This window comes from Varanus komodoensis, unplaced genomic scaffold, assembly GCF_004798865.1.
Source record: "Varanus komodoensis strain SLA01 unplaced genomic scaffold, ASM479886v1 scaffold11, whole genome shotgun sequence".
Taxonomy (NCBI): Eukaryota; Metazoa; Chordata; class Lepidosauria; order Squamata; family Varanidae; genus Varanus; species Varanus komodoensis.
The window spans coordinates 31,793,897-31,817,698 of NW_025335317.1; the positions used below are offsets into that span (position 1 = coordinate 31,793,897).

Sequence of the window (23,802 nt, forward strand, 5' to 3'; positions counted from 1 at the left end):
CTGTAGAAATGGTTGAGTGGTTCACATTGAACAGGTTTAGGCTAGCTCATACCAGTTTAACTGATCCAATGCTTTTTAGACCCTACACATTATAATTTGCAGAACTGAAACCAGTGCAAAGATTAATATGGCTCAGTGCCTTAGCCGAGATACTTTTTATTTGCATATGCAGTATGGTCACAGGTTTCCAGATAATAAGAGTTGCTTGTGTCTTGTATCTCCTCCAAGTTTTTTAGCAGCTTCCCTGAAATGAAACTTACCAGCAATGCATCAGCACTGGCCCTTAAGTTGTTCATAATAGCTCCTTTATTGTTTTCCTATGCTCTTGAGACAGTTACTCTTTACATCAGGGTCCACCAACTAACCTCCACCCCATGCCTGTTGTCTTAAAGCATATACACAAACAACACTTTGATTAGAGAACGCTTGTGACTCTCGACAGAGTGCATTTCCTGCTCATGAAAATGATGAGTTATAGGGTAATTTAAATGGTGCTGGTCACCATAATGGTGCTGGTCAACTAAGGAAGTAAGGATAAGAAACTGGAAAGCGGGTTCAGCCTCGTATTACTTTCAGTATGTCTTATTCCATTTAAGAGATGAAGTGCTGGATTCTTCCAACAGGAGGGTCTGGAATGAATAGATCTGGTGCCCCAGAGGTGGGTGCACAGACTGGAAAGAGCGGGCAAGACACAGGAAGACATTATGATTATCTGGTATCTTTTCTGTGTGTGTTGTAGTATAAAAGAAACAGGCTGGAACAGATTCATTTGATAACACAGCACTCTGTGTGTGTTGCTCTGCAAAGAATGATACCAATTTATTTTTTAGATTAGGCAGGCAGAGAAAATTAAACAATCTGAAAGAAGGATTCACTTCATGAACTATGGATCCCTAAGCTAAAACAATAAAGTGCTTCTATCTTTGATTCAGCTCATGTGGTGACATTCTCTAAAGAATGTATAGTCTGAGTCGTAATTCACAGTAGTCCTATTAATACAGCCCTACTCCCTGTGTTCAGATATTTTTCTACATGGGTTCACCATCACCACTCAATCTATTACTCAGTACATGCACACATTCACATAATGTTCTGAACCAACCAGAGAGCTTCAAGCTATAGCGGTATAGCAATGTAATGTGTTAATTATAATAATAATCTCTTCCCACTTTATGTACTTATGTGGAAGTAGTACCTATAACAAAACTCACAAAACTTCTAACACTTGGTAGACAAAGCACATACCCTTGTTTTATTTTGAATGACCAAGAGATTCATGATCCAGTTAGTGAGCAAATCATTTCCATGAGGATTGGTGACATTCTCGACTGAAAATACCCTTTTTGTATTTTGATATAAGCATATATAGCTTTATAGCATATAGCTTTGTTCTTCTCTAAAAGCATCATTTTAATACCCAGCAGGCTTGCCAGAACTTGCTCTAGCATGAGTCCAGCAAAATAGGTAGAGCAGCTCACAGAGAAAGTCCTTTATGAGCTACATGAAGGCTAGTCTACAGCCTCTGTGGCCTAATGAGAAAATTCATGGTTATAGTGGCTTCTTTATTTCTGGCATGTTCCAATTATGGGCTCTGATCCCCTTAGCAGGAGTTTTTGCCGCTGCTACTGCGCTGCCAGAATTTCACTTCCTGTGGAGGATCCTCTTCCCCGAACTCACAGTAATTCCACGAATGCTTGAGCCAGTTTCTTCACCAAATGCCATTTCTCCTTGACATACTGGAAGAAGGAGCAGGTTACATTATGTGGCCCATAGTATACACTATGATCTAGGCAGGTGTTGCCAGAGTTGCCGTGATATGCTATTATCGCATGTCACCTGGCATCCAGAGCTGCAGGACTACTCACCAGTTCCCGTTGCTTTTTGAGTCTTTCAATGACTCGTCTATTCTCCTGTGCCTGAGCTATGATTACTGTAAGGATGAGGCTAGGGGAGAAAAACAGGGACTGTTACACTAACATCCATAATTCCTGGAGTCTTGATGCCCACTCACCTATCTTATCAAACAGTGACGGAAGGGTTCTGATTTTAAGAAGGTGACTGCAAATCCACTGTAAATTGAATGATAAATTGTAGAAGAGCAGCTTTGGCACTTTTACCACCTTCCAGGATCCTTCCCCCGCCCAACCCTGCTGGTAATGTCAAGCCATCATAGTGATGATTAGGCGTATTAATGATGTCAGATGTTGATGTTATAATGTCCTCTTAGAAATATTTATTACAGCCCAGCTCTTGCATGCACTCCCACTGATCTCCGATCCAAGGGACTGATTGTGCCCCCAGCAGCTTAGCTTCAGCATCACTGCAGAATGTCTTGCTCTCAGGCCATTCGGTACAGCCCAAAGTTGCAATCAGCAATCACCAGGCCAAGAGACAAGGAGGCTTCTTCGGCTCGCAAGTTAAGCAGATGCCATGCTTGGTGATCTCAGTAGCTCAGTGTATATCCCTAGCAAGTTGACCAGAGGCAGAAGTGCTCTGGAAGCATCACCACATGTCCTATTGAATGCTGCAGCCCACATCTAACATCCTGTTACTTTACCATGGAACGCTTGCAGAGAAAACCAGGGAATGATCAGGGACCTTTCCCTTCCTATCCACTCGTGCCCACCAAAAGGAATCACCTGAGCAGCATCAGAAGTGAGAAACAAAAGACACTGGATGTGGCATAGTCCAGGATGAGCTGCACTGAGGCAGGCAGAACGGACACCGCTGTGCTCACTGCATGCCATGGAACTGCATAGTTAGCAAAGAGCCCACATGCGTGGGATGGAGAGGCCCTGGAAGAGAAATATGACTGTCAGAGAGGTTTTGCCAGGTCATGTCTAAGTTGCTCACTCCTCAGTTTTATCTCAGCCTACCTGCTGATGGCAAAGCTCAGAGGAGTGCAGGCCAGGAAGAGGCCTAGCAGCAGCATGATCTGGAAGAGGAATTTAGAACGGGATGCTCGAAACAGCCGAGTTGAAGGCTGGCAGTTCCGAAACAGGGTATACTGTGGGTGAGAAAAGGGGAGTTAAGGAGAGTCCCCACTGCACTGTCACACGGCATGGGATGCAGGCGCCCTCTTCCCTCTAAGAGACCTTCAAGCAGGCTGATGGGGCGTGCGATGAGGCTAAGGAAGAGAAAAGCAGAGGGAGCAAGGGAGTGGTTTGTTCCCAATATTCTTGGGATTCATCTAGCAGTTTCAGTTCCCTGGAGACATGTAACACATTGGTTCAAAGGGCAAATGATACCACAACCCCAGTATCAAGGCTGGAGGTAACGGACTCAGTCCCCAGCACTAGCCCGCGTGCAGCCACAGCCTGCTAATCCAACCTGCTGCATGTCACCGCTGCTGGAACTAGGTGGGCTCACCCCTGCTGGCAACCCCAGTGGACAGGGTACAATCAGGCTGCAGGGGGTGGCAGGCTAGCATCTGGGTGCGGAAGCCTCCACAGGAAGCACGTCAGGAGGAGCCAGGCCACCTCACTCCCTGTGGAGATCGATCCGACCAAGGAGGATGGGCTGTCTGACTTGAGCTGCATGAATATGCATTTACAACATTTTATATACCCCTCAGTAAGAAAATTCCTCAGGAGATGTGCACAGGACAAAAAACCTCAAGCAAATCGTAACAGCATTAGAATAAAATAATGACAATAAGTGTTAATAAGCATTGCGAGTGAAATGCTTCTAGATGAGGCAGCACAATTTGTTTTGCATAGCTCTCTATTGTATTTCTCTTGTAAGCCACGACTCTTACAGATGGCCAAAAATTACTTTGATCATTCTGTCTCATTCATGGAATTTTACAGACGGTTCAAATGTTGCCGTCTTCCATTAGCAGTTCTATGTTTTAGGACTACTACTGCTGCCTTTTTTCTTACTAGAAGAAAATATTAGCCTTTTAAAAAGACGATGGAGAAAGAATAGCTACCAATGCTTCTTGAGGCTTAGCACTATGTACCGCTTGACTCATCTGTCCCCACTTAGCCAGGGTCATTCCACCTTCCTGAGAAGCTGCAAGCAAGAGGGTTGGAGGGCAGAGACGCTAACCCAGATGGGGCACATTCACAAACAGAGCCTTTACCTTTTTGATATAGAAGGCAAGGAAGATGGAAGCACAGCCAACCAAAGGCAGCAAAGGGCAGAAGAAGATCCCAGTCCATATGACTGTCTGAATGGTTACAATATCCAGCACATTGTGGGGCACCAGGAATTCTTCTTTGCCAAGCCACCGAGCCACTGCGCTGGAGGAATACCTCACCAGCAACCTGGGATTCACGGGAGAGAAAGCATTCAGAGGCAAGGAATGCCATCCATTTCCAATAGCTGTAGCAGGATGACATGCCATTGCCTAACTCAGATTTCCCCAAACTAGAGCCTTCCAAATATGTTAGAATATAATTCCATCTGGGGAAAGCTGGCCTAGGCCTATATCCTTGTAAATGACACATCACAGGGGACTTTACCACGTGCTTGGCAGCCACAAAGCATGAGACAATAAGAACACCACTGGAACACAAACGGAGCCCTGCTGGATCAGAGCCAGGGTCCATCTTGCGGAGCCCTCTGTTCACACCTTGGCCAAGAAGCAGCCATGGGAAACTCAGAAGCAGGATATAAGGGCAACAAGCAGCTTCCTGCCCATCTTCCCCAGCAACTGGGCAACAAAAAAGATCAAGGGCTGGAGCAGCAACAACACCCATGACTGTTCAGCTTTTCAAAAAGGTGAGTAAGAGGAGACAGGACAGAGGTGTTTTAAATAATGCATGGTGTGGAGAAAGTACAGTGGGATACCTTTTTGTTGCTCTCCTATAACACTTGAACCCAGGATCACCTCATGAAGCTGATTGATGGAAGGTTTAGGACAGACAAAAGGAAGTACTTGTTCATACAACATAGTTGAATTACTTGCAAGGGAAGTAATTTGCAGCCACAGGAAGTGGCGATGGCCACCAAATGGGATGGCTTTGAAAGGGGACTGGGCAGGTTCATGAGGGAGGAGGCTACCGGTGGCTGGCTATGTGCTGCCTCCTTTACCAGGGGTGGCCTGCCTGCCTGCCTGCATACAGCAGAGGCTGAGGAGCTCGGGCTGGCAGAGGTCTTGCACCCGTCCTACTTGAGCGATCCTGTGGGCAGCTGGCTTGCCACTGTGTGCACAGAGCGCTGGATTAGATCAACCTCTGGTCGGGTCCAGCATGGTTTTTCTGATGTTCTTCTGCTGTGCTGAGGCATGCTGTCCTGACACTGAAAGTAGCACATATCCATCAAAACTAGTGGCCTTTGACAGTGTTCTCCTCCATGAAGTTGTTCAGTCCCCTTTTAAAGCCATGAAAATCATTAGCCGTCACTCCATCTTGCAGAAGTGAATTCCATACCCTAACTATGCGTTACGTGAAATAATAATTCCTTTTCTCCGCAATGAATCTCCCACCAACTGGGAGATGACTCCAAGTACAAGTATTATAAAATGTCTCCCAGTCCTACTTTCTCCACAGCATGCATAATTCTGCAAGCCCTGTCATCTATCCCTTCACTAGTCTTATTTCTAAACTAAACAATCCCAGCTGTTGTAACTTTTCTGTGTAGGGAAGTTCCTCCACCCCCACCATCATTCTAGCTTCCCTTTTCTTAACTTTATTTTACTCTAAAGTGTCTTTTTTTCAGATGCAATGACCAGGAAATCCACAGTATTCTAAGTGTGGTCACTTAAATGTGTATAAAGGAAGTACAATTTTAGCAGTTTTATATTCGATTTCTTTCTTAATTATGTTTAACATGGAATTTCCCTTTTTCATATAAGCCTCACACTGGGTTGGAATTTTCCCCTGCAGCTGCCACTGTTAGGGCTCATTTTGTAAGGAATTAAAAATTTAAAAAATACCAATATTGTAATGGCATTTTGCAAATGTATGGTGTAACTACAGTTTGAATATTATGTACCATTCTGGTTGCCGTTCCCCAAAAACCATACTGTACAGTGCAAAAAGTGCAGAAAAGAGCAATCAAAATGGTCAAAGAGTTGGAGCAACTCTCCACAGGAGGAAATTTTACCATGTCTGTAGCTTTTTATTTTGGGGGGGAAAGTCATATGAGGAAGAACATGATAGAATGTATAATATTGTGCATGGTATGCAGAAAGTGGATAATCAGGTACTTTTCTCTCTCTCTCATAATATGAGAAACTAATGGGGTCATCCAAAGAAGCCGAACTGGGAAATTCTGGGCAGAGGAAAGGAAGTGCTTCACACCACATGCATTTAAGCTCTGGACTTTGCTAGACAGTATGTGGCAAGAACTATCAGCAGACAGCTTTAAAGGGGAATTAGACTAACTCTGATAAATTAAGACTACGAGTAGCTACTAGCCATGATGGCTCCATGGCATCTCCGATATCAGAGGCAGCATTCTGTATAACAATTGTTGGGGAACACAAGCAGGGGGTCCGATCTCATTCATGTCCTACTTGTGAACTCTGGCCGGACACTCTGAGAAGAGAATGTTGGACTCGATAACGCTTTGGTTTAACCCAGAAGGCTCTTACATGTTTACATTTGCTATCTCATGCTGTCCTGTAACCATATCACCTGGTATCACCCTGCGAGGCAGGGGGGTAAAATAATGCTGTCCTGCTTAATATCGCCTGAAGAATTAATAGCCTTTCCATAGATGAAAGGGAAGGCCACCTGTTTTAAGCTGAGGTAGGCCCACCATCAAGAAGACCAAGGTGGACTATTGGTTACGCTCTCTTGCCTTACCTCCGGAGAGGGCTGATCAGGAAAGATGATGCCAAGGTGGTCAGAAAATTGAAGATGGTCATCTTATACATCTCCTGTCCAATGCGGTTTTCCCAGCACTGCACACTCAGATGGGACAAAAGGAGTGAGTCATAAATATGACAAAACAGAAAGGAATTCTTATACCAGACATGTTGCTATATGTTGAGCATGGAACTGTAGGCATAATACTTCATACAGAGTTAGTGCAAAAAGTCTAAACTGCTTTTTGTTCAGTAAGTATGAACAATCAGCAAGGTGCTTCTCAGTGCTGAAACTGTTTTTTAAATTTTTATTATAACTTTTTCAGTGTATCTTATTTGTGCATATAACATTGTACAATTACATAATGTCATACCAATAAATATGATCAGAAAGAAGAAAATACTGTAAGTTCCTTATTCTGTCCGGCTCTAACCTCTCACTCTCTCTGTGAACCTATCATCTTTCTGTTTTCCTAGCTCTGGGCAGGGTAATTATTTTCACTATATAAGCCATAATCCAGATTCTATAACCTTATGTTTTAAAAAGAGAATTAGGTTTCTTCCCATTATAAGAGACAACCATCCAGACTGTTTTAAGTAAATGCTCCATTAGCTCAGTGGGTTTTATCCATTTGATTTAAATTAAATCCCATTCATTTTAATAAGACTACTCTAGAACTAACATTGGATACAGCCTAATGACTTCTGGGCATACTATCTATTTAATTATTAAAATAAATTCTTCACTGGCTCAGGTGATGTATTATGCTATTATGCCTGTCATACTTTTCATTTCTTCCACAAGTGAAATCCAGTAACTCCATTACTGGGCAGCAACAACAAATAAGATAAATGTCCATTTCACCAAATTACATCTCTATATAACTGTGCTGAAATTGTGGCCAAATCAGATGCTCCAGAATGGCATGGCTGGTCCACATTTGCTCTAAACAGGAAAGGGTCAGTCTGACCATCCCATGCATCGCCAGTCACCTGATAGAGTTTGTTGTAACCACACGGCTGGCACTGGACAGCGCTACTGCTCCCCCAGCACAAGATCCTGTGGCCCAGGAAGAACAGGAACATTCCCAGGCAGGACAGTCTCAGAAGGACACACCTGCCAGAGAGCACACGAGAAACAAGATGCTTGGCCTGCACCTCTCACTTGGACTCCACAGTTCTGCCCAGTAATGCAGACCCCCATCGGACCACAAGTGAATCCAGACAAGCATCTCCCCATACAACTACTGCTAAGATGGGGGAAATGGGCTCCTCACCCCTTGACAAAATGATACAGCCAGCTTGCCACATGGTCAAGTACAGCCATGTGTATTGGGCCTGTGCTGCAGAATACAGGCCACAGTCTCTGGCTTCCAAAAGTAAAGGCCTTGCTTAGCACAGGTCAGGTGCTGAACTCTAGTTACCTTATGGAGCCTCATGAAAATGTGGAACTCTACCTATCATCCTCTGATCCTGAACAAGTGCCTTCAAAGACAGAAAGGCCTTCTTGGCAAGAAGGGGAGATGGGTCAAAGGATGGACATGTGGCTGTGCTCCGTTTGGGATGTGCACCTTTTCTGACCTGCTCACAAGCATACACTTCGTTACATGATTAGCTTAATGAGCTTATGGCATTTCAGCCTATCATTCTGGCACACAAAACGGGAATAAGACCCTTACATCAGAAACTTTGACTGGCCAGGACAGGAAACTGCGTACATTTTGGCTTGCTATGTCCTGGTACCTGTGTGACATTCATCATCCGCTGTGAGATTACAAGTGCTGATGCTGCCTTGTTCATCAATATTGCCAAGCTTCCAAAGTATGCTTTGATTTAGTTTTGCTGAAAACATATAACCTATATAAGCTAGCCATCCCCTTGTCTGTTGTTTGGGCACTGTCATCTCACAGGCAGCTTCACTGACTGTCCGTTCCAGCTGAGTGAAGTCTGTCTTGGAGTCCAGTTAATGCTGTGCATTGTAAGCAACGTGCTGCTAAACCCCTTGAAAGCCAGCTCACTTCTGTTTTCTGCAAAATAAAGTCTCCTTGTAAGCAAACCTGAATTTGGCTCATCAGTTCCTTGGGATCACAAAATTCTCTAGCTTATGGCTGGGACAACACACCACGCTCAACTACCCATTGAGTAAGCAAGTGTCTGCATCCACTAGCAAGGTATAGACCACATGGTAAGAGTCCAAGTGCACGCATTCGCACGCATTCCTGTATGTACATAGGCTGTGTGTAAGGATTATGAACAGGGTAGAGAAGCTGATTGGTGGGACCAAAGAACTCACTCTGGCTTCTTCTTCATCTACTTAAAATATGTTGTCTGCACAAGGCTATGGTTTGGTCCTGAGCTACTTCAGTACATTCTAGATCTTTTCATATTCTGCTATATATTTTAGATCAACATTTACGCTGATCTTTGTTCTTTGCTTCATAAGCCACATGTCTTCCTACCTTGTGATGAGGCTAGTATTATCAATTTATGAAGGCAGAAGTATAGGGAATTGTGATGGGGAAGGCTGGGTATTCTGAAAGAAAATTGCGTTACATTCACAAAAACTCAATGCAAATCCACTTTTTCTGACAATACTGTTTTAATTAAACAGAATGGATTTTACTATAACAACATCAACATGGGATGGCTGAGTGATCCAGTCCCTATTCAGACAGTTCCAAATAGCTTGCCTAAAGCTTTGTGTGCTTGCAAGGGGACCTCTCCCATCTCAATGGTTCTGTGTCCGTATTATTTTACTGTCACACTGTCAATAAGGGATTTGATGACCAACTGAGCCAGCTTATGCTTCCCAGGTTAGACATGGCTGTAACAAATTCTGCTACTCAGAATCATTTGCTTCCTTTTATCTAAGTTGCAAACTTTGCACTGCTTTCTCCCACTAAAATAACTTATCCCTTCAGAGATGGAAACACCTACCTGACTATGGTGAGGTTGACTTCATCACTGGGAGAATAATTCTCCAACTGGGCCAGGGCATGTAAAAGAAATGGCATAAAGAGATTCACCCCAGAAATGGCTACAGGTGGGAGGTACTGCACCAGCACACCAAGGCTAGCTGCATCCTGCTGGGAATACAAAGATGAATCTGAGATAGAATTGCACATTTGCGGACACTGAATACAGTGGTACCTTGGCTCACGAACTTAATCTGTTCCAGGACTCTGGTCATGACGCAAATTGGCCATGAGCCAAGTTAAATTTCCCCATAAGGTTCAATGTAAATAAGGTTAATCCATTCTGTAACCATTTTTAAATCAGAAAAATGTGAAGCAAGGTGACAACAAAGTTTGCGGCCATCTCCCCCCCCCCACCCCAAGCACAAGTACGGCCATATCCATGCACCCCCCCCAGCATGACTGAGATCGCGCCTGTCATCCCTGCAGGCGCCTGTCATCCCAGCGCGCTGGAGGGTGGGGGGAGAGACGGGCGTGATCGCGGGCGCACTGGGGGAGGGAGAGATGGGCACAAACGGTGCGCTGGGGGTGGGGAGATGGTCGCGATTGCAGTTCTGTTCATGCAGGGATGGTGTGCGGGATCAGAGGCGCGCTCCTGCAGGAAAGACAGGTGGAATCTCGGCCATCTCCCCGTGGCTCTGCTTTGCTGCTCCTGTCTTTCCTGCAGCAGCATGTCTCTGATCAGGCACCCCTTCCCTGCACGAAAGCAACTGGGATCGTGGCCATCTCCCCACTCAGGGGGGGAGGCGGGGGAATGGCTGCGATCTTGGTCACCACCCAAAGTGGTGTTTGCGACCCAAGTCAAAAATTTTCAGAAATTTTTGTTCGTGACCCAATTTGTTTGTGAACCAAGTCATTTGTGAGCCAAGGTACCACTGCATGTGCTTCACATATGCGCTTGCCACATCTTCAATACACCTGAATTACGGGCGATGAAGCGAGCTGGGAGACGTCTAGAGCATAGGTGGAGGAAATCACGGGATGAATCTGACCGAACACACTTGAGAGCCCACTATCGGGCCTATCCTGTGGTGGTGAAGGCGGCGAAAAAGAAGTTTTTTTCCGCTTCCATTGCCTCCTCACAATGCCGTCCAGCGGAGCTTTTTCGAGTGGTGCAAGGCCTGGTTCGCCTGGGTCCTAAGGAAGATCCGGTTCCACCCTCAAAGGCCCGCTGTGACGACTTTGCCAAGCATTTCAGGGAGAAAATTGCTCAGATTCGTCACGAGCTGGACTCCACTAATGAATCAGAGGTTTCTGGGGAGACGCCAATGCTGCCGTCTGGTCCAGAATTATTGGATGAATTTCAGTTATTGCGGCCCGATGATGTGGACAAGGTGCTTGGACGAGTACGTCCCACCACTTGCCTATTGGACCCTTGCCCATCTTGGTTAATAAATAATTCCAAGCACGGGATTGGGACCTGGATCTTGGAAGTGGTTAACACTTCTCTGAGGGAGGGTCGGGTGCCTGCCCCTTTAAAGGAGGCAGTAGTCCGACCGGTCCTAAAGAAAGCATCACTGGATCCAGATATGGCCACTAACTATAGACCAGTGGCCAACATCCCGTTTCTGGGCAAGGTGTTAGAGCGGGTGGTGGCGGGACAACTCCAAGCACTCTTGGATGAAACTTATTATCTGGACCCATTTCAGTCCGGCTTCAGACCCGGGTACGGTACTGAATCTGCCTTGGTCGCCCTGTACGATGACCTGTGCAGGGAGAAGGACAGGGGGAGTGCATCCCTGTTGGTTCTTCTGGACCTCTCAGTGGCTTTCGATACCATCGACCATGGTATCCTTCTGGATAGGCTAGCAGGATTGGGGGTCGGAGGCACTGCTTTGCAGTGGTTCCGCTCCTATCTCAACGGCCGATTCCAGAAGGTAGTGCTGGGGGACTATGGCTCTGCGCCATGGCAGCTATGCCATGGAGTACCACAGGGCTCCATTTTGTCCCCTTTGCTGTTTAACATCTATATGAAACTGCTGGGAGAGGTCATCAGGAGGTGTGGGCTGCGAAATCATCAGTACGCTGATGATACCCAGCTCTACCTCTCATTTTCCACTAATCCAGGTGAGGCAGTGGCTGTGCTGAACCGGTGCTTGGCCGAGGTAATGGGCTGGATGAGAGCCAATAAACTGAAGCTCAATCCAGACAAGACGGAAGTCCTGTTGGTTGGCGGATCGGGCTTCGGAGAGGGTGGATTTGACCTGGTCCTGAATGGGGTTGCACTCCCTCTTAGGGACAAGGTCCGCAGCCTAGGATTACTCCTCGACCCAGAGCTTTCATTGGAAGCTCAGGTGACAGCGGTGGCGAGGAGCGCTTTCCTTCAGCTTCGGCTGATTAATCAGCTGCGCCCCTACCTGGAGTACGACTGCCTGGCGACGGTAACACACGCGCTGGTGACTTCCCGCCTTGACTTCTGTAACGCGCTTTACGTGGGGCTTCCCTTGAAGACGGTCCGAATACTTCAATTGGTTCAAAATAGAGCTGCCAGGTTGCTGACGGGGACGGGGCGTTATGTTCACATGACTCCAGTCCTCCGACAGCTTCACTGGCTTCCCATTGAAGTCCGGGCCCAATTCAAGGTGTTGGTGATGACCTATAAAGCCCTAAACAGCTTGGGACCTGGTTACCTGAAGGAGCGCTTACATCCATATATGCCCGACCGCCCCTTGAGATCTGCGGGAGAGGCCCTTCTCCGGGAACCCTCCGTGAAAGAAATTAGGAGGGTAGGTACTCAGAGGAGGGCTTTCTCTGCGGTGGCGCCCAATCTATGGAATGTGCTCCCCAGAGAGGTCCGCCTGGCGCTGTCGTTATTTGTTTTTTGGCGCCAGGTGAAGACCTTTTTATTTAAACGTCATTTTAATTGTTAACAATATTTACTTATTTATCTGGCCAGGGCGACTTCTTTTCTTTTCTTTTATAACTTTTCTTTTATAACTTCTTTTATATCATTTATATGTTTTATTTATTTTATATTATTAATTTTAATTTTATATTGTTATTTTGTATTGTATTGTATTTTATTGTGTTGTAAGCCGCCCTGAGGCTTCGGCAAGGGGCGGCATAGAAATGTTCTAATAATAATAATAATAATAATAATAATAATAATAATAATAATAGTATTCTAGGGCAAATATACCCAGTCACTGCCAGTTGTCCTTAAATGTGAAGGTATCAGTTTCTATTGTCACCTTTTAAGGCTTCTTTCTCTCCCCTTTGTACATCCCAATTAATGTTTAAAAAAAATTAAAAACAAATTTTTAAAAATACTCAAAGCGTAACTTTGCACAAAGATTAATTCATCCTGCTACACTTCTTACTTCAGGTTTATGGATAAACTATACAATATGGTCCCCCTTTTCTCCTAATAACTCCATAATGTGGGGTCTTTCAATTAAAATGACTGGCAGTAGAATCAGAACTGGCAAAATATATCACTTTGTTACGCGAGGTACAATTAGCTCATGGATTTACTCCTGATTCTGGCTAAGGGAGGAAGGGCTTTTCTACACAAGGCATTTATTCTGTGCTTGTGAGTCCTTGTTCATAGATGTTCATGGGCTCCTTGGGCAATGTCATGGTTCTCAGTTTTGTTCCAGCGCACATTCTCTGGGTTTTTAAGAAGGGGAAAAATTAGGTATTGAGATATAATGGAAAATAACATGCTTTCTCCTGGTATATTTGTGCTATTTCATTATAGCACAGCTCCACCTACAGTTTCTGCAGCAGGAAAGTAGGAAAGAAAGAGCTCCTAATGTAGAGCTCAGATTTCTGTGTTGTGACAAACCTGAAAATAGATACAGCAATTAATGGCCTTGTGAAGAAAAGCCGGAAGAATAGTCTTACCTGATGGTAGTGCTGGGGAAATGTTGTGACCAAATAGATTATGTAGAAAGCAGCCACCATCAATAGCAGGATGACACCATTGATCAGCAGGCGCAGAAGGTAGAGCTGAGCAAGCTGCTTCCGTGTCCGCTGCTGGTTCTGCATGTGCCGGTTCTGCTCCGCTAGGTCCATCTGTCAGCAGAAATAGAATCAGTTACTACCTGTACAGCTGAATGTGCAGAGAAGTAATTTGTTTTAAGATTGCAAAGCATGCAAAGGGGTGGGCACATCTGCCCACTGAAGTCTCAAGGTACACAGTGACCAGGTTTGCACAGCACATTAAACCATGGAGGTTTGTAAACCATGATGATTTGGCATGTTGTCCAAAGCCAGCACTCTTCTCGTGGGGTGGTTTACAAACCATCGGGGGGTGGCTCAGAAACCACCTCAACTAGCCATGGCTTGTTTTAGGGTTTATTACTGAAGACATGGCATGGTAAGGAGGTGAAGAAATAAGCCACAGGGACTGGAGGGGAGGAATAAGACACTGGACACAGGAGAAATAAGCCACCAAAAGCTGGAGATTGAAGAGAGGAGGCACACGGGTTCTTCTTGTTGCAGGTAACAAGCCACCTTGGCTGGGTTCTCATGACAAGTCAGGCTGTTGAGAGTAATTGCGCCTATTCCACCCTTCCTGCACCCCAGCACATGATGCCTGGAAATCCTTGAGGTGACCACATGCCCCCTGGGTGCATGTTGTGTCCCTCTTTCCTTTTCCCATGCAATCGCAGATCATCCAAAGCCCCGCTGCATTGTCCTTTGCAGCTCACTATAGTATGGCTATCAGATAATCCTAATAAATTGAGTTTCATGCTGTGTGCGCTCTTTGGGGGCAGAAGTGATCTCTCACACATAAAATATGCACACACCCAGATAAATAGATAAGGGGTAGGCAACTTGGTGCTCTCTAGATGTTTTCAACAATTCCTGAATTCCTGACCACTGAGCATGGTGTTTGGGACTGACCGGCCTTTTAGTCCTAAACAGCTGGAGGGCACCAGGTTGTTTTCCTTTGATGTAGATCAACAAATCTGCCTGCATTTTTGGACTCTCCTTGGAGCTGCGGCTATGGGAGTGATCATGATGAGCACCTGCACTTCAAAAATTTACCACTATACCCCAGGAAAGAGGGTTGTTAAGATTTGGGTCCTATTTCACTTTATACCTCTATAGATTTCATCCTGTTTTCTGTCCCTCAAGCCAGGAGTTATTACTACTGCCTGATCTGAAGTGACCCAAGACCCATAAGGATTAAAACCCAGACAATTAGCATGAGGGGACCCATAGCTTCATTGCTATGGTCTTCTAACATTATGCCAAACAACTGTTTGTGATAAAGGTGTGTGTGTTATGCACAGTGCAGAGAATGCAGGTAAGGAGAAACTTTTCTCCTTCTCCCATAATACTACAACCCACTGTAGATCCTCCCATGAAGCTGAGGAGAAGGGTATTCAGGACAGATAAAAGAAAATACTTCTTCACACAGCAAATAGTTAAGCTACGGAATTTACGACAAGATGTAGTGATGACCATCAGCTTAGAGGGCTTTAAAAGGGATTTTGCAAATTCATGGTCGACAAGACTGTCAGTGGCTACTACAAGCTATGATGGCTGTATGCTGCCTTCAGAATCAAAAGCCACGTGGGGAATTAGTAGAAGAACTGATGGAGAACAACAGTGGGAGAGGACAGCGGCCTTCACGACCCACTTGTGATGGGCTTCCCACTGAGGCCACTGGCTGGCTACTGTGAGAAACAGGCATCGGACTAGACATACTGATCATCCCACCCAGCAGGGCACTTTTTTATGTTTTCATTTCGATGACGTCCAACTACACTTATTTCCAAAGGAGGTCAACAGCAAAGGAGCAACTTCAAAAATGGCCTATAGAAAAGTGGTCTAGCTTGGCTTATGAAAGAAGGATTTTTTGTGCAGACTGTTTCATCCAAAAACAACAGTTTCCAATCCATTCACAGATTTAGTGCCATTTAATATTTGATATAAATGTGTGCAAATACATACTTGAGAAGATGACCTGGATAAATGGATGGAACTCTTTGAGGTCAGGACCAATTCATTAATACATTCCACAGAGAAATTTCATGCACCTTGAGGCCATTGTAAATATTCTTCTGCTTAAGGGCAGCTGCCTCAGGGCTTTGGATGCAGAAATCCCATTCAGTGAAGATCTTGGCACTGGCATTTTGCTTGAAGTCCCATCGTTGCATCTTCCATTGCACAAAGCTGGCTGTGATCCTGAATATTTGGGCAGTACGGCAGATAGTCACCAGCAAGCAAGAGTTTCCTCTGAGCAACTTCATTCCTTTCCACCAAGCAATACAGAACTCAGAAGAAAGGATAAGAAGGCTGCATGTGCGGTTCAGCCCAAGGGGTTCAAATAAAAAGAAGTAACACCAGCTTCCAGAACAAAAACAATCTGATACAACATAAACATATTCCTCTGGGGGAGGCAGCGGTGAAGGTGGAACCATCACAGAAGTTTAGGAATATTAACTTGGTCCACTGGGGAAAAAAGGCACATCCATCAGAAAAAGGATGATCAGTTTTACAGTATTTTGTTGAAAGTGACCAAGAATTAACTGGAAAGTTTTCAGAATGCATGAGCAGGAAATTTTCCCATAAGTACTAGGAAAATACAACAGGGAGAGTGTTTAGGGTGTTGAGTCTCAAAGAGGCTTAATCAGTCTATTATAGCAGGATTCCAGGATATTTTTTGCAACATTAGCTATATTGTAGAAAGGTATGGCATGGCAAAAGGAGAACTTGCTCATCTACATTAAGATAAAAATTTCTAACTGTAAGAATTACAGAGCATTGGAGTGTGCTCCCAACACAAAAGGGGTCATCTTCAAAGGGAACTGGAATATACCAGCATATGATATTTACGGATTACCTTTTAAGACTTCCTTTTAGGCAGAAGTCATCATTTCAAGTAGATCGTAGGGCATTTCATATATTAACCCCTCCCCTTCCTGAACCCTTACATATTTCCTGCCCTTTCCCAATCCCACATTTTTGTGCGTAATAAACCGGGAGGTTGCTCCACACCCAGGGCACTTACTGCCGGAAGATCCAAATGAAGCAGGCAAGGAAGTATCCCAGGATACTAAGCAGGTAGGCCAAGTGCACATTGTAGAGGCTGTTGTTATCCCATTTCATGTTGTAACCGCCATAAAACAGGTAGGAATGCTCCAAAAAGCCCTAAAGATGGGACAGAAGAAGAAATTAGAAGCTCCCTCACCTTATGCTTTCAGACTGACACTATCTATGGTCACTTTTGCTAAGCTGCCATGCTTGGCTGGTGTGTATGTGGCACCTGAACCAGAAATGATTTCACACCCCTGCTCTGAGGGCTTTCCCAGTCAGAACCCTTGAGTGCAGAGAACCCAATGGTCCAATCAGTACTTGCCCCTGCCACCAACACACCTTGAATCCAATAACATCCACTCTGCTGAAGTCAAAACTACATTCCTCTTCTCCACTGCTCTATTTTTGACACTCCAGGTACATTCTGCTCCAGTCTCAATCTCTACCCCAGAGGTGTCAACTGTTGTTTGGGATGAATTCAGTTTCAAAAAAGCTCTCAGAGGTCTACTAGCAGGTGTTCTATTACGAGGTGAAGCCAAGGGCAAAGGGATGAGGCCAAAAGTACCAACTCCAGGGGGGCAGGCTGTACCCCAAGAGGGCTGAATTTGCCCACCAGCCTGAGGTTCAACACACTACTTTAACCACATTTCCCTTTATCTCCCTATCAACTTCCCCTCCCCACCCCGGCACACTGCTCTTCAGATCGACTTTCCTGTGGACTCACTCACTTCCCCAGTGAAGACATCCTGGAAATGTTGCCAGGCAGATCTGGAACTACGGCTGTGGTTGTAGTTCCTGCACACAGCCTCTAGAGGAAGGGACAGAGTGGATTTATAGGGTCAGATCCTGCAATAAATTACTCCAATTAAATTTCATAACTGTAAAATTTAAACTGGCTGGAATTCTGGAGAAAGCACTAATTTTTAAGCTCTTGCAGCTATAAGCAAGGACTTACCTGCACGCAGACTTTTAGGAAAGGTACTTGCATCATGAGCAATGAGAACTGGCAACACTATGAAGCCTGTGGCCAATAGCACAGCCAGGAAGTTGATGAAGAGCAGAAACCTCAAGAAGGTGAAATAGGACTGGATGCCAGGACCAAAGTTCCCTGTATGTTGTAAAGGACAGCAAACGTGGGCAATTCAGCCAGAAAAGCAAAGTGGCCTCAGTGAGGATGGGAATCACAAAAGTGACCAAAAGGATAAGTCCTGCCCTAGTTTCCTACCCTCCCTTGCCCAGAGGCATGTCATCTGGTTTATTTTATTCTGAACTCATTGGGGATTCTGCCTTCTAGCTATTTTATTTAGCTCAGCTTCAGTGCCAGTCATTGGACAAGTACACATTTTCATACATTTTAAAATAAGGAGGAACCAGATTGATTAGTTTCTTCTGGGAAAGGCGGCAGTCATGTCACATACTAACGCTTCTCTGTGATATACAAAGGAATCCATAATCCCATGGCCTTATTTCCTTTCTCTGTTCTCAACCAACCGTGTCACCAACCAGCCCCTAGAGGTCTCCCTTGCCTCACACCAATTCAGCTAATACAGATGTGAGAGTAACGAATAAGGGAGTAAAAGTCCAGCGGATTTTCATGATTTAGCCCCTCAAAGATTCCAGTTCATTAGCCCTGCACTGGCTCAACTTGCTGTAGCATGTGGACTTCCATCTCTAAGACAGAACATGTTTTGCACATATTAAAAAATGCTAACAACATTTAGCACCCCAAAACTATGTGGCTCTAACCCAATTTATACAGAATTTCTGATTTTGCAGAAATCATGCTGCTGCCACATGGTTTGGGGGCGCTTATTTGAACTAATTCAAATTGTGGATGAAAGATGCATAAATCGAGGCCCATCTTAGAAAATGGGAATCTATGAAAAACAATCAATTCAGCCCACTTCTTGTCATCAGACTGAAGAAGTGGGCAGGATATCCATCAAGGTGAAATGAGCTGGATTTCTCTTTTTCAATCCATCCCCAGGCATTATTAATATTTATTAATTTTATACTGTCCCATAGCTGAAGCTCTCTGGGAAGTTTTAAACAGCACAGTGGAAATACAATATAAAAAGTTTTAGGGCATTGGTCCAGTTGATGCATGTGCTGTATGATCACCGGCCTCTGCTTTTGTGATACAGGCAGAACTTACTTTTGACTGCAAATGCAGCAGCTGATCTTACTTCCAAAGCACCTTCCAAGTCTCCAGAGTTTCCCAACCTTTGGGTTCCATGGGAACATTTAGAATTTTGAAAGCTGCAGCTCTCAAAAAATTCTTGCCATGGTGGGGGTCTTGCCCCTTCACAAAATGGCTTATATGGCAGGTAACACCCTTGGAACACCCATTTCCCAGTAGGCAAAAAGTAACTTGGCCAACAAGCTACATCAACAGCAGAGAGGGGCTATGAGCTCAAAAACACAAAGCCGTTCTTCTGAACCCACAATTTGTTTGCCCTAACACCCATTTCACTGAAGGCAAACTTATATGACTCAGAGACAACCAACTTCATGAGGAAAATGTGTACAAGGAAGAGTGTTGGTTTGAGTTTTAAAAACTTCTTTATATGTTTGCCTCCACAAACCCAACAAATTAACCATTTCACCGAAGCAGACAGGTGATGCTGAGAAATGGAAACCATAAAACATATCCACAGCAAAGAAAAAAAATACCACAAAACTCAGATCACACACAGAACAAGCAAAGGAGCCTTTTCCTCTCCTCAGCCTCTTTCAGCCCCCCATGAAATTACCTCCACCCACAGCTTATGTTTTATTGTTATTGTTTTTCCTGGGTTGTGCAGGCTGGAAAATTGTCATCAAACATGTATATTTTTAAATAATGCCTCTGGGGCTCAAGTGGGGCTTGGAAGCAATCTTATAAATAGATAAGTTGCTGGAAGCCAACATTATTTTGCAGTGCATTAGATTCCCAGAGCAAAAAGGAGAAACAGGCACTTTTAAAAATCAACATGTCCTTAAAAATAACATCAAAATCAGGCAGGGAGCCTGATGGGTGCCAGAACATTCAGAGGGAAACCCTTTTGAGGCTGGCTGCTTTAGACTTAGCCCTGTCCAAATGGTTGACTACACCCAGTTGATCTGCCAGAGCCATTCCTTGAGTAGATCGACTTATAAAGCTGAAAAGCAGCTCCTCCTTACCGCCAATCTCATCCAAAGAAGGTTTCCAGAGCCAGAAGATCCTGGCACAGTTCCAGATGTTTTCCTGAAGCTCCCTCCAGGCCTTGTATTTCTGCTGCCTCCAGGACACCCAGCTGGACACACCTCTCCCGGTAGATGCCTTCAGCTGCCTGCTGAAAGGAGATCAGATTGAGTGCTCCGCTTTGGGAGATGGGGAGCCTGCTGAGTTGGGAGAGACACACACTCCATTCCATTTGCCTGTTGGGGACCTCCATATACATACTCTAAATAGGGACATACGTCTCTACGGCATTGTCCCAGTCATCATATTCCCCTTCTCCCCCACTCATATTCCTCCCTCTTACTGTCTTTCTGTGATGCCGCTGTGCTGTAGCAATCTGCTCCAGGTGGACTTACAAGTACCACAGCTCCAGAAGATCAACAATGCTGCTTGCCCTGCCCTGCCCTGCCCTGGCTCTTGCCTCCATCAGAGCCATGTTTGGCAGGGACGCAAGAGAGGCCCTTCCTGTAGCTGTTCCCAGGCTCTGGAGCTCCCTGCTGAGGGAGGCTAGGCTGCTGCCCTCTCTGTTCTCCTTGCACCAACAGACAAAGATGTTTTTATCCAGGCATGCTTTTGGCATGAAAGCTGTTCTACTGCTGAAGGAAGTGATATGGAGTTAAGTGCTATTTATTTCTTTTATTGATGTGTTTTAAACTGGGCTTTTAATTTATCCTTTTTCACAATTTACTTTAAAGTTGCTAATTAATTATCTATAATATATATCTAAAAATCTTGGTTTTATTATTGTGAGCTGCTGTGGGCATCATGCTTTGCTGGAAATCAGGAAAATAAATCAAATTGATATACAAATAACCTCATCCTAGGCAGGTTACAATTGCCTTTGTACAGCAGGGACAAAAGCAACCTTTTCCATTGATTATACTGTGGAAGAAATGAGGAACTCTTTGAGTGCTCTTCCCTATTACATGAAATGTCATACCGGGTAAGAGAGACAACCAGGCACTTGAAATGGACTGATGTTGCAATTGTGTGCTTGTTATATGTTTGTATATAAACTCAAATGTAATAATTTAAGAAAATCTCACTGGACTGTGGTTTTAACCCAGTCCCGTGGGCTTCAGTAGCTCACGACGTAACAGTTCAACTGTACAATGCCAATGCTGGGGCCCTTACAGTCTTACTCCTGACCTAAGAAAGCGCTTCTTCTTCATGGAACAGGCCAAGGCCCTGAGCATTGATTCCTGGATATCCAGCCCCTCCAGGGAGAGGTCTGTACTGGAGACTGAGTGCACCGACTGAGCATCTTGCTGGGTAGTTCTGCGCCATAGATCCTGGGTGCTATGTGTTAATTCAGTTCCTGAAATGACAACAAGGAAAAGGCTACTGGGAAACGGAAACAGACTAAACAAATATATACCCTTGGCGTAAAAATCTTCTGTAAGATCCCTCCCTCGACTTTAGAGGTTTGCTGCAGATCACAAAGACTGCTATACTACTAATGTCACATGACTACCTTTGAGAGTACTTCCAGTAAAATGGTTCCTGGAGCTACTAGAAGGCATTGTGAAGCTATCCTGTATTTTTCCTTCACAAATTTTCTGAGATAAGAGAAAAGATGGAAGAAGTGCTGGGAAAACACAAGATTATTACCAGTCATAGATGATGTGTGGACCCCCATTAATTCTGCAAATGAGGTAGAGTGATAGCATAATAAAAGCTTTGTCTGGAAGTGCCACTGCAACTTAAACTTTAAATTAGTCTCTATCATGTTTAGCTGGGAAGTAGAAAAACAACAGAGTAAGTTATAATTTTACATCTCCCAGAGAAATTTAAAAGTTGCATATTCAGCATAAAGCATGCAAAAAACCCTGAACAGGCTCCTAATGTATCTGAGCCAATTTTAAAGGAAATGTGGAACATACTTTTGCATGAAGAGGCATGCCATGTTAAAATGACAATGCATTCAAGACCTTTCCTGGAATGGCCAATAAAAACACACATCATGGGGCACTAATCTGCAGCCACTGGGAGTAATTCTGTCCCTATTCTTGTTTGTACAGACAGCCTCAGTGCCCATTGCATCTCAGCTCAGCCCTTTACAGAACCATCTTGGAAAACAAAAATGCAATGTTGTTGCTTTCATTTTCTATGTTCCCAAGATGACTCTTGGGTTATTTCTAAACAGAGAGTCCCTAGTTCTACCAATCAAGAGACCTTGTCCATATTTCCTCTGTCAGAGTCTGTCTCTTTGTGGAAAGAAAAAACAGATGGAAGAAGTGGTCAGAAAATATGGAAGTTTTATACACCGAAGAGGACTTTTTTGGACCCCTGTAAAATTCCATGAAAGCAGCAGGGCAAGAGGGCCATAATAGCCTCACCTGGAAGCATCTCCCATCACAGGATTTTCACACTCATGTATCAGTCAGCTTGGTACACAAGGAAGAAACAACCCGTTTACCCCAGTCTCTCTGAGAAGGGCTGTTGCTGCTGACACAGGGGCTATGCTCAACTCATACTCTGAAAGACAACCAACTCACCTCTCATTCTTTTAGCTCCTTAAGCACATATCACTACAGCACCAAGCAGCAAGTCAGCCTTAAGTGATATTCTGGCAATAGATCTCTCTCAGGAAGGAGAGAAACAAACTGGAGGGCAAGATATTTACCCCTCCCATTCCTGCTGTGTTTTCCTTTGCCCGAATGTCTGTCTATCTGTCAGTTCATGTGACAGAAGCAGGCGGTTTCCTGTCTTTCACCATGTTCGGGTATGTGGGAGGTGTGTTGCAAGGAAGCGTATTTCTTCTTTTCAACCCAGTTTACATCCTGCTGAAGAGTGTTCACTGTGGGAGGGATGTTTTATGCAGGCCTGCCTATGGCAGCCTATACTTCTTTGACTTAGGCTTCTTCGCTGCTCCATTTCACCTATGTCCATGGCTTTGACTGCATGTGAAATGCAAAGATGTTCCACCATAATGTATATTGTTCAGCTTTAGCAGTTGCTTTGCATACATTCTAAAAATCTGGGCTCCTGATGCTTTTAATACCCAATTATATTCTAAAAAGGAGATGGCAGAAAACCAGAATGTTTTGTGTTTGCTTAGCTTGAGCATAAAAAGTCATTATTAAAATATCATTTCAGGTATAATTCCTTTCCTCACCCCACTTTTCAAAGTGTTCCCAGGTGCCAGCATATTAGATAGAGGAAGAGTTAAGAGACAAATCAGCCAAGTATGCTGGCAGCGAAGAGATCTTGAATGTTGTCTCTACAGAGCATAACTACGCTCTAGATATGCAGTGTGATGTTAAGAATGCTAACTCCAGGTTCCATTTCAGAAACTTCTTCCCTAATTTGTTTACAACAAGATTGCAACATTTCTTCATGCTAAGAAACCTTGGGAATGGTCATCCTGTGTGAGAAATTAAGGCTAGTGTTCTCTGCATTCTTATCAAACTATTGTTGCTAGGATTCCTTAGCTAAATACATGCTCATAAAACTGGCCTAATGTAACTGATGCACTTGTTGTAATATAGATATACCTTGTAGGTTAGGCAGGGAGATAGTTATGGCCATCCTATAAAGGTGAAAGTTATTACTAAAAGGCAACTATGCAAAAAGTTTCCTTGCAGGCAGAATGAGGAGGATGAAGGGTAAGGAATTATTTGTATACTGCCTACCATACAAGTTCTTCTTCCTGAGATCTGTGATGAATCTGACTGGTCTAATAGTTCACCTGTTCCTCTAACAAGAAGCAAACACCAGTATGAAGGCAGATCAACCATTTTGAATCTATGTCCAATTTTCCATACTGAAAAATAGAAGACATGCATGCACCGCCTAGATCCCTTCTGATGTTTGGCCTACAGGTTGCATCTTCCCTGACCACTGGCCATGCTGGCTGGGGTCAAGAGGAGTTG

At 44.4% G+C, this 23,802-nt stretch overlaps 1 protein-coding gene across 7 annotated transcripts; it reads right to left on the reverse strand.

Moving 5' to 3' along the window:
• Nucleotides 1–1,225: 1,225 nt before the first annotated feature.
• On the reverse strand, nucleotides 1,226–22,560 carry TMC8 (transmembrane channel like 8). 7 transcript variants are annotated; one of them, XM_044419881.1, is made up of 16 exons: nucleotides 22,426–22,560; nucleotides 21,077–21,245; nucleotides 19,888–20,036; nucleotides 17,681–17,833; nucleotides 17,454–17,533; nucleotides 16,700–16,839; nucleotides 15,726–15,873; nucleotides 13,579–13,749; nucleotides 9,695–9,843; nucleotides 7,751–7,874; nucleotides 6,756–6,853; nucleotides 4,085–4,268; nucleotides 2,877–3,007; nucleotides 2,640–2,795; nucleotides 1,866–1,944; nucleotides 1,226–1,736 (listed from the first exon to the last, which is right to left on the reverse strand). In XM_044419881.1, the coding sequence occupies exons 1-16, from the start codon at nucleotides 22,430–22,432 to the stop codon at nucleotides 1,674–1,676; spliced, it is 2,001 nt and encodes a 666-aa protein (XP_044275816.1). In that variant the 5' UTR covers nucleotides 22,433–22,560; the 3' UTR covers nucleotides 1,226–1,673. The 7 variants fall into 7 exon arrangements, with proteins under 7 accessions (XP_044275816.1, XP_044275818.1, XP_044275817.1 ...); XM_044419883.1 differs by having other exon boundaries at nucleotides 9,695–9,741; nucleotides 19,888–20,039; XM_044419882.1 differs by having other exon boundaries at nucleotides 9,695–9,840; nucleotides 19,888–20,039.
• Nucleotides 22,561–23,802: the final 1,242 nt, after the last annotated feature.